The 11,332-nt window shown below is 44.8% G+C and overlaps 1 protein-coding gene across 1 annotated transcript in view; it reads right to left on the bottom strand.

The window, feature by feature from the left end:
• Positions 1 to 224: 224 nt before the first annotated feature.
• PCYT1B (phosphate cytidylyltransferase 1B, choline) overlaps positions 225 to 11,332 on the bottom strand; it is a 31,136-nt gene continuing 20,028 nt past the window's right edge. Inside the window, exons 5-8 of the mRNA XM_086608859.1 lie at positions 11,023 to 11,101; positions 7,659 to 7,801; positions 5,355 to 5,543; positions 225 to 431 (exon numbers count right to left, since the gene is read on the bottom strand). Coding sequence (XP_086464985.1) covers positions 225 to 431; positions 5,355 to 5,543; positions 7,659 to 7,801; positions 11,023 to 11,101 — 618 coding nt within the window. The remainder of the gene's footprint in view (positions 432 to 5,354; positions 5,544 to 7,658; positions 7,802 to 11,022; positions 11,102 to 11,332) is intronic.

Genomic DNA, 11,332 nt, shown 5'->3' with positions numbered 1-11,332 from the left:
CAAGCACTGCTGGCCAGGCCTCCAGGCACTGTGAGAGAGCGGGGATGGGATAAGCTCCTCCTGAGATCTCCCTTGCTGTGCTCCAGTCTGTTTTCAGCATCATCTCCCAGAGCACGTTGCCTGCTGTCAAAGATACCCCAGATGTTCCTCACGCTTCTCCCCATCCAGCAGTTGAGTTCATAGCTTGTTCTTCTGTCTCATGGTTAAAAAAATATATCTTTATCTTACTTTTCATCCTCGTCTCCCTCGCTCATGCTGCTGAGGGAGGCAGAGGCAGCTTTTGGAGAAGAGGGAGGAGAGGCTTTATTGAAGACCCAGGGCGGAGATGGAGAACGAGATGGAGAACGGCCTCGCGTAGGACTGCTGTTTGGGCTCTGCCGGGGAGAAAAAGCCTGGAGCATTCGGCCACTTCGTTCCTGGAACATCTGCTTCTGGAAAAGCAAAGTAACAAGATGCTCTTTGAGTAACACACAGAGAGGAAGGTATGTCTGTGGGCAGGCAGGGACCATGCTGCACTGTGCCTCTCACCTGTGAGAGAGCAGGGAGACAGGAGATACCTCTGCTCTGAAGCAGGGCCAGTTCAGCCCACACTTAGCCTTTGCCTCTCCTGCTGTGCTTGTAATAAAAGTGGGGTTTACATGACAAGGTTTTTCTCTTAGATGGGACACCCCTAGCATGAGAACACTGTCTATAGTCCTAATCCAGCTAGGGGGAACTCCCTTTGGATTTTTTGTACGTGTTGGTCACACTCTCTCAAAAAGTCAAGTTTTCTGCCTGAACTCCCAATGTTCCTTGTTCCCAGGACCTTTTTCTTTTAGCGTGCTGGGACAGACCACTTGTGTCCTGCTGAGCTTCCAGGACTAGCCCAGCCTTTTTACTCCTTCCCTTCTCGAGGAAGGTGGCCCAGTCCCTGCCAAATACTGGCAGCTACTTCCCCAGCTTCTTGGAGCAGACACCACCCAAACCCTTAAATTGGGGAGTAGGAATGTCAGAATTCAGATGTCTTTGTCAAAAAGAGAAACACATGCAGGCTCTGTGTTCTGCTTTGGGCTTTATTGTCATTTTTGCTTTGTAAAGCTGAGCGCAGGCCTGCCAGAGCTGGCGCGGTGGAAGAGACCACCTCTTCAGCCCAGCGATATGCCACGCTACGGCGAGTGCTGCTGCTCGTTAGTGCCTACGTGGCCTTGCGTGAGGCTGCTGGGCTGCGTTACAGGAGATCTGGCACGTTCTGCGTGGCTGCTGCAGGCTTCAGGTGGAAAACGCTGAACGCGCGTGCCTTGCTGCTCCTCCTGGAGTGGGGAACAAGAAGTCTCAACCTTGGCTGGAATACTGGGGGTCGGATCGCAGGCGATGCTCGGCTGGAATGGAAGAGCCAGCCCAAAGTTAAGTTTCCACTCAGGTCGGAGAGCAAAATACTTTTGCAGAACGTATTCTGGATTTGCCTGCTTGGGCGGCTGCAGGCCACAGGCTTTCTCAGCTGGAGTTTTTTTGTTCCTCCTCCCGTTCCCCCTTCAACAACTCTGCTCTGTGATGACCTTCCTCCCAGCCAAGGTGCATGTGACTGCCCATCTTGCTCTTCCTACCCCTCTTTGAAACTCAGTATTCCCTGCCAGCGGAGGGGCAGATGCTCGGTTTTCCCATCAGATTTCTGGTTTTCCCATCAGCTAATCCTGGGGTTTAAGGATTGAGCACAAATACCAAACTTAACTGTTCCTCTGTGAGCTCCCTCACTCAATTTATCTCTTTATCACATTGACCTTTATTAACTTGGTTTTAGAGCATGGATGTCGCTGCAGTGCAGAATGACAGAACAGTTCCTGCCTGGAGCTACGCTTAGCCATGTTGTCGTGCATAACGACTCATGGTGTGTAACCTACCCCTGCACTACTGCTAGGTCCAAAATAGTCAAGGCTTCCTAAAATCTCAATAGTTAGCAGATGGTGGTTGCTCCTGATGAATGGTGCCAGGAAGCATTCAGATGGGGGAGGGTTTCTGCTGCTGAGAGCTGCAAGGATGTCACCAGGGCTGGCAAAGCCCTGGAGCCTGTTGAAATTCAGTGGTAGAAGTGCAGAATTTCTCTTTAGATCACAGAAACGGAGGTTTTAGTGGCTTGACTTAGCCTGTTTCATCCTCTCACTGAAGATAACCCCCAACAAAAAAAAAAAGATGTTTGATATGAAATATCTTTTTCCTGGCCAAGCAAAACACTTTGATTCCCTCCTGCCCCTGGCACCATACCAGCCACTTCAGAAAGCTCAGTGATGTCACGGTGCTTTGTGGTGTTGAGGTACCAGTGCTGGGGGAGATCAAAGTGGCCAGCTTGGCTGGCATCCCGTGTGGGAGAGCGTACTTGACTGTATCTCAGGACACATGGGCCAGGGATGGAAAGGAGAACCCCAGCTTTCTGCTAAGGCCCTCAGCCAGGCTATAGGACACCCACTTCCCGGTCCCTGCTTCAGCAAAGAGCTTGTTTGAACAAGCTGGTACACTCACACCTTCAGCAGGGTAAGCGCCGAGCCCGTCTGAATTGCCTCCTGTGTTAGTGCTGTAACCACCAGGTCGCTGGCTAAAATGACTGCCGCAGGAGGAGGCGGTGGTGTAATTCACCTGCCTCCAGAATGACTCTTCCCCTCCAGCTGTGCTCTAGCAGGGTCACTAAGTCATGCCCTCTGCAGGCAAGGTCTTCCTAACAGGGACTGCTCCTGGGGCCGTTGGGTGCTGAAGAAGTAGAACAACTGTTAATGGCTCCCTTGAAGTGCAGGAGGGTCAGACACGGCTGGTTGCACTCTGGACTTTTACCAGAGGTGGGAAAATAATTTCAAAGCCTTGGTTCAAGCAAGTTCAGGTACACACAACCCGTTTAAGGATATAATGCTTTGCTTTTGGCAAACTTGCTACTGGGCAAAAATATTTTGCCTATTTCTGAATTTTATTGCCTACCCGTTGATACTCCTTTGCTCTACAAAACAAGTGCCAGTTGGGTGTTACAGAGGACCGCTGCTTTTGAGCTGCTGATTCTTTCAAGGCCGTGCTCAGGTCCAGGCTGCGGACGCGCGGTGTGGCCTGAACACTGTCCCTGGGTTCTAGTTGCAACCTTGCAACCTGTAAGACTTATCTGAGTCCCTGCTGATGTCTGAAGTGACACAGCTGTTCCTCAGTGCAACCATCCCCGACTCTCTCTGTGCACTGAGCAGAGGGAAGCTGGCCCTTTGAAAGGACACCTTGTCTCAAGGGACACTTCTGAGGGAGGCTGGCATGGAAACCCTACCCTGTGAGAATGGCTTTCTCTCTGCTGACCTGAAGTGCAGCTGCCCACTTGTACGTCCAAGAGGAGGTGGAATGAATCCTGCTGCTTTCTGCTTCTGTGGACTGGCATCTCTGCCATTAGGGCCTCCATGCTGGGCTGCACAGTGGTCCTCTCTTATGCCAGAACAAAAGTTTCATGCCACATGAATCGTCACTTCTGACCTCTCTGTGACTCTCTTGCAGAAAAAATACATACAGGGGATTGCACAGGTGGGCAAAATTGCCAATGAATTATAGACATCTTGACATCTGTAAACTGACATTTTGACCTTTTTCACAAATGGGCAGATTTTTGTGGGTTACGTGGCCCTTACTTTTAGAAAATTGATGCTAGCATAAAGCATATTATAATAATTATTTGTGAAATAATAATAGCATATTAATGGCATGCAAATTACTGATCTAGAAATCCAGCATGCCCATAATGATTCCTGTACTTTTAATGTCAACATTAAAAGCAACATCTAACTAACAGTGATAAGGTAAATTAATGTTAATAACAGTTTTGACACTAATAGCAAGTTATCATTGTTTTAAAAGTCTTTCCTGTTGCCAAGGCTCAAAGTGATTTTTAAAAATTCCCACCACCTCTCAGCTCACTGTCACTGCTGCTTTTCCTACAACACTGTGAGGAGATTTCAATCCTCTTGTTCTGTGATTGCACCAGATTTCTTCTCTGTGGTTCAAACTAACTCAGGAAACAGGAGGCCACCCCCAGCTTCTAAAAGACCTTTGCAGAGCAGCTTTTCTCTAACTGAATTTGGTAAAACGTTTTATCAGCAAAAGGTTTTTAAAAATGCCACCAGTGTGTAGTGTTGAGTGGCTAAAGCTAGGGAATGGGATCAAGGCTTTTAAATTCTCTTCCTCTCTGCACAGCCAAACTCATCTGACCTCCTTTGCGTATCATGTGCTCTGTTAGCATTGGTTTTATTTATTCAACATCTTTGGCCACAGGACCATCCCACATGGGGAACACCTGCCAAGCTCTATGGAGAATAAGTCACAGAGGAAGCTTCATGTGGATGTTGTCAACACAGGTAAATCTGAGCTTTTCATCAGAAGAGTTATCCTCTTCCTCTCCCCAAGAAAAAAGGGTGATGTCAGTGAACAAATTGCTAAATAAGCTATTTGTTTATATGGCTTGGACAGTGTTTTTCAGAAACTCCCAACGGGAAGGTCTAAGAAGGTCTGTTGAAACAAACGGTAACTTTTACATTCAAATTAAGCTTTGCTACTGGTTTCAGTGTAGCGACGCTAAGTAGTACAAGAAAACAAAGCTTCTCAAGGTTTGGCAAGCTATCAGAACTGAAAGGTGGGAGCCACGGCTCTTTTGTGGCTCTCAAGTGTCACAGACTCACCACCCAGTGCATGACTTTAGTTTGAGCAGGTAAGGCCCTGGGATTTCTCCCCAGAAGGATGCTGTTACAGCCTCTCAACTGCCTTTCCAAAGCACCTGGGGACCTTTGGCAAACAGACTCTGTGGACCCAGCACGTACTGAGGAGAGCTTTGGTAGTGCTTCAGTTGCTTGCAGTCAGTTAGATGTGCCTGGCCACTCGACATGTAAAATAATTTCTTGGAACTTTAAATCAGTAGTTTTGAAAGTTAGAAAATTGTCGTCTTCTACTTCTGAGTACAGAGCATGAAGAGAACTATTGAAAAACTTTGTGTCCTTGTTTCCCTCACCATCTTCAGTGTTTAACTCCTCCCTGGTGTCTGTGTGGTCTCACTTAGTGTTAATGGGGAGAATAGACTGTATTAGCCTGTTTGCTCATGTGTTGCTGTTATGCAGCTCTACTGAACGCAGTATCACCTTCAGCATCGCACCTTCATGAAAGACAGAAATTATCCCAAAGAAGCAACAGCCAGAAGCGGCAAATCCTCCTGCTGCAGTATTGGCATGTGTTACTGGATTCAGCAAGCAGGTTTAGCGTTATCCCACTGTGCTGGCTTTTAAAACTAAGACTGCAGCAAAAGAATATGCTCTTGATCTGTGTTACAGAAGATAAATAAAAACCACTCAGGCTTCCTGGGATGGCAGAATACCTACCCAGGCTCCATCAGGTCCAAAAAGCTCTAAAAAGTTGCCAATAAATTCCCTGGACTTTTCTTCCCATTTCTGAATGAGGTCATGGCTCTTCTCTTCCACTTTGTAAACAAATTCTTTTGATTTTTCTTCCACGTTCTTGACCTTTTCTTTCATTTTGTCCACTTGGTTTTGAAAGCGGTATTTCTTCTCCTGTTTTAAAAGTGTGGTCAGAGATTAATACATAGGGACTTGGAAATAATTAGCCACCGAGAGCTGAGAAGAAGAAAAAAATTGCATTAATGTATCCTAATACATATGGCCTTGGTTCACTATTCCCACATTATTTTTATAAATGCAAATTTAACATTTGTGGAATGAAGTGCAGAAGGTACCTATTCAAAAGTCTTGTGTTTAATCCACTACCTGAATCTTTCCATATTTTCAAACTCAATGCACTTTGAAAATTTTATGAATCTTATGAAATTAACAGCTCAAACTTAAGCAAAAGGCAAACCTTCCTGGGTTTCCTAGCAAACACAGCCCACTGCTGAGTTGCCAGCCTGGATGATAACTTGGACCAAAATGTCTCTCTGGTTAGATTTCTTCAGAGCAGAAGGAAAACTCTCTTCACCTCCAAGCCTGGCTAATACAGGAGCTTCTGGCAGCAACAGAAAGATGTGCGTAGGCCAGTAGCGTGTGGCCAGCAGACTTGATAGAAAAGAGATCAAACTGCTAATTGCTAAGTCACACAGAACAAGAGAAGGACAGAGAAGATAATGGTAGGGGGCTAGAGTCAGGCCAAGCTTCTAAACTACTTCAGGGTTAAAGGGCTTTTGTCCTGAAATGCTTCTGTGCTCATCAAAGGTACGGGACACACAGCAAACTAATGCTGTGCCCTTGAAGGTGTAATGGTCTCTGTAGAAGCACAGATCACTATCAGCTTTTAATTTCCTGTGAACTTCATTTAATGGGAGCTTGAATTTACTTTTAAAACAAATACTGTTTAGTGCTGAGGTGGGTTTTATTCTAGCTCATGAAATGCCTTTGTTGGCTGCAAAGACAAACAAAATCTTCAAGGTCCAAATAAACCAAACTTGCTTTGCACCTAATAGTGACCAAGACTTTCTTTAACAAGGAAACCACATTTCTGTCTTGGTGAAATCCTGGGTTGTTTTTATTTTGAAACACAAACAGCCCCTGGTGCAAATTAGTATTTCTGCATTTAAATTACTATAAGCTAAATAACCAAATGCCAGGAGAGACTTCAGGATACATTAGAGACTGGGGGAAGCATACCTTATGCAACAGTATCTCAACCTCAGAGCCACTGAAGGATAAATTTGAGAATCCCAAGGCATTCAGCATGCCTTAATATTTGCAATAGTGATCCTTTGGGGTGGAGTACTTACGAGCAGGACTTTTTAGAGCTGTAGAAGTCTTAAAAAAAGCACAGTTCAATAAATATTTATGGCCTGTGATCTGTGATTTTTCTGCCAGACTTCAAAGCAAGAAACAAGTAAACAAAACTCTCATGAAATGACACAATTCAGTCATTCATAAGGGGGTTTCCCAGCTCCAGGGAAAGAGGTAGGAAGTCCTGCTGTGAGCCAGCCCAGTCACAAGGAAGATTTCAGTTATGTGGGTTATCTCGAGGTCTTAAGTTAAGAATTGAAACAGAAAATGAAGGAAAGCAAACTTTCATTTCTGTTAAGCGTTTACTCCTCACTGGGAGGGTAAGGTGCAGTTCTGTGCATGGAAGCTGAATAATTCGAGCCATCTTTTCAAATGGCATCCCTGCCCTACCTGTTGTGGCTTCTAATCTCTTCAGCATGATTTACGTGCCAGCTTCCTAACGCACTTGTCTTTCAAAAAACGTTTTAGCTTCCTCTAGTACTCTTACTGCTCAGTGACTGGGGTGGGGTTTTTTTGTTTTTATCCTATCACATTGTAGAGAAAGTTTGACTATCAAAATATTTGCTCTCTGTGCTGCCTTCTCACAATGGGAATAAGGGAAGAAATCATGCCTTAGGCAGAGAAGGCTGTGGTGGTGGGGTCGGCTCCTTTCTAGTGTGTCATTAAGTCACCTACAGCTCCAGCAGGAAGGGGGAGCAGCAGCTTTGTTAAAAATGTGAAAGTGTAAGATGGAAATGAAGCTGCTAATTACTAGCAGCAATTAAAACTACCTTAAGCTTACCTGTTTCTTTTAAATTAAGTTCTTCCCAGATATTTTAAAAGCACAGGAGGGAGATATCCTTTAACCTTTACTCTACATTTGAGGTCCTAGGAGAGAGTGTTTCAGAAGCAAACGCAGATCAGTGTACTTACATTTATAAAACTGACATTCAGCTCTTTGGCGGTGTATCCTCGTTGGAGGTTGCGCCGGGCATACACATCGTAGTCCCGGACGATCCTTGTGATGATATCCGATGTGGAGATACCTTCGGTTCTCTGTGTTGGTACAAACATTCCTGAGCAAAGTGGGAAAAGAAAGCCCGCTGAGAAAGCACGGCAGGACCAGGCACTGCAGCAGGTAGCTGAGGACGAACACAAAAATGCCTGACCAAAGGTAAGAGACTTGCAATTCTGCCTGTCTTATTCCTAGTTCTTTCCTGTTGTTGCTGTGTGAGCTTAGGGAAGGCACTAGGTTGCTATACTGTGCATTTTTCCTTGAGTTTTCAGAAAGGCTAAAACTTGCCCTCTTCACAGCATCAGCTGTGATGTGGAAGTTATTAGATGGGCAGGGGCTCCAGAGCCAGGAAGGCTATACCTCGCAGTTGTGGCAACTCACTGAGCAGTTCTTTCTGTAAGCATAGCCCTTATTTAATGTTATATAAAGGAGGGGGGAAATTGGCTTCCACTCCTGCTATTGAAAAGCCATTTGCTGCTCTCCTGCATATTTCTACTCTCCCCTCCACTCCTGTGCTGCACCAGTCTTTGTTCTGCCGAGTAAAACAGACTGCCCTTGACCAAAGCCAGGAAGCACCTTCAGGTAAAAGATGCGTTACAATAACTGGAAAACGCCCTGGAGATGCCAGTAGCTTGTAATAGGAAGGTGAAGCATAATGCTAATGTGAACAAACACAGATATACTGTGAGGACTGAGGGTATCAGTCTCCATAGCCCTTGTTTCATGTCCATCTGGCCATGTCAGTGGCTGCATAACCACTGTCCCTGCTCCAACAGATCAGTCCCTAAGAAAACTGGCCATTTGTTAATACTGCTTGTATTTTCCTCAACACAGCAGAAGTATAGGTTGCTTTTTAATTGCTCCTCATCAAGACAGGTTCACTTGAACTGTTAATGCAAGTCAAAAAGGCAATAATAGCAGAGTGCTAGCACACCTTGGTTTAGTAGTCATTTAGGGCTACAAAAAATTATTAATATCATTTATAAGTAATTGCAACATCAAGTTGCTGATGAAAGAGAGCTGTGAGATAAGACTGGAAATGGTTTTGCAAAAAAAAGCGGTGCTTTGTCTTAAAAGGGTGCTATAGCTACTGGCAAATTAATCCTTGCACATTGACTTTAAGTAGGCAGGCATTGCTAGCTAATTTCACTGGGTTAGAAAAAGATCTGGAGAAGGAATCAAGAAGCTTAGCAGCTTCTTGTGACTAAATGCTATGTGATATTTTTTCTTTCTGATCTCTAATTAATACTCTGCTAAAAAAATAGATTATTTTAATCACAAGTAGAGAGGTTTCCCTGGTCGTGCTTTTCAGGCTTGCAGCAGTCACTCAGGAAACTATTTTTGGAAGCAGTGAAACCCACTTTGAGCCAGAAGCCTTTACAGATAGCAGCTACAAGAATACATGAACGAAATCCAAACCCTACCCTTGCTAAGCCAAAAGCTGAATTTTCAAGTAGATGCACAAAGCCATGTATGAGAACGTTACCTTTAGTCATTGATTTTGCTTTCATTTGCTTCATGTGATTCATGTTTTCCAAACTAATTGTACACAGATGTGCAGAGGTTTAGTCATTGCCCTGTTACCCAGCTCACTATTGTCCATACACCCCTCCACCCACTGAAGGGAGTGGGAACATGGGAGCCCACAGGAATCTACTCAAGGTCTCTGCTCCCCAACAATCTGATGTGGGAAAATGGGAGTACTGGAACTGAGGAAAATGCACAAATGCATCTGCAGCATTGGTCTATTTAAAACAAAACCCCCTAGGTGAAAGGGGAAATTCACTGTTTTAATAATGGTGTTCTGGAGCTTTAGGACTCCACAGCACTAGATCTCAAAATTACAGCACTAGATCTCAAAATTCTTCACAAATAAAGTAACGTTATTCCCAGTTTATATGTAACAAAATTCAGCTATACAAGACTGAAGTCACTTCTCCAGCACTTCGCAGTGATGCACACAGGACAGATCACAAGTCCCTGAAGCTGTAAGTCCATGCTCTATTCTGCAAAGTTTGAATTTCTCATCAGGACATGCGCGCACTGCACCCGTGCCCAACAACAGCAGAGAAGGTTAGTGCCAGGTGCAGGCATTCTCCAGCTCAGCCTGGTAACGATGCAATGACACCAATGGCTCCTGTCATGTTGTCCTGTGCACTCAGCACCTCACAGAAGAAAATCAAAACAGCTGCCTGTCCAGCACATATCCTGTATATCCCTCAGTGACCCGTCCTTACCCAAGGTACCTTTGTTCCATTGCCTAGTGAAGTAAGCTGGCACTGGCTCTGAAACTGTAGAACAGCAGTTCCCAAAGGAGGGTTGTGAGTCTGACACCACAGTGAGGTTTGCAAGGGGAAGAAGATCAAGAACTGCTGCTATAAAAAGCTTACTCTTTCAGCTCAGGTCAATACCTGGTTTACTGCTGTCATTGTATAGCTTGAGAAGGTCATTTTGCATGACAAATTGCCATCAGGCAGATTTGCTCTGGAATTTTTTTAAGCCTCCAACATACAAGTTTATGTAGACTAGGAAGAAGATGGATTCACCAGTGTTCAAAGCAGCACCTCCAGGGAGAAGGAGAAGAAAAGTGTGATCAGTTCCTCCTCCCGTGCTGTTTACTGCGTTAGGATAGCTGCTGCTGGCAAAGAGCAGCTTAACATCATCTCCTCATATTTAAATCAGCTTCCTGGAACTGAAGAGATACAAACTCCTGATGACTTCATGTTCACGTTCAATGTAATATGGTAGTCAACTAAAATGCTAAACAGTCATGAAAGAGTAAATAAATTACTTTGGTACTGATTTAAACCCTTTGCCAATGTAGTGAAAAGAACCCACGGTGCAAATCAAAAGTGGATCCTAATGACTCCTGAAGGCTGCCTGTGCTTGCCTGTATTCAGGACCGGGCTGTGTCAAGGAGTCATCGGCTTGTGGTTATCAAACCACTGAAGTTGGCTGGGCTGCTGTGGGAACTAAATTCATTTTCATCCATCCAAAGCTCTTAATCAAGCACCCTAAAATTGTTTTAAAAAAACAGATAGGACACTCATGACAGATCTGAATGGTTTCCTGGGGGTTATGGCAGGAATTTAGCCAAAGACATCTTTTGTGGTTTTACGAAGTGAATCTTTCTGCTGAAGTCAGCAGTACCTCCTGTTAGGGTGTAAGAGAATGTGATATTATCTCTACTGCCTCTCTCCCAGCAGTTGTGGTCAAAAGGCAGTAAAAGAATTTGAGCTGAGGCTGAAAAAGAAGGTGCTAAATTGTAAGAGTTGCCCTTACCTGCCTCCTTTATGTGTTTGTATACATCATCCGAGCCAGCAGAGGAGTATGGGATGTCATCGTGGGCTACAAAGTCAATCTGCCAGTGAACAGAAGAAGAATCACATGCCACCATCACTGAATTTTGGTTCACTGGGGGGTCGTTGTGGAGGATCATCTCTTTTCTCGACTTCAGCTGACTTGCTTTTGACATTCTCATCCTAAAGCCATCACCTAGAATATTGCACTAGATTTAGGCCTACAGCTGCTGTGTTGTGTGATCAATTATGAAAGAACAGAAAGCTTGTTTCCAGAAGCACTGCTCTTAACA

Source organism: Tauraco erythrolophus, chromosome 1 (genome assembly GCF_009769465.1).
Source record: "Tauraco erythrolophus isolate bTauEry1 chromosome 1, bTauEry1.pri, whole genome shotgun sequence".
In the NCBI taxonomy this organism is placed as follows: Eukaryota; Metazoa; Chordata; class Aves; order Musophagiformes; family Musophagidae; genus Tauraco; species Tauraco erythrolophus.
This window is presented reverse-complemented; position numbering and strand designations above follow the sequence as displayed.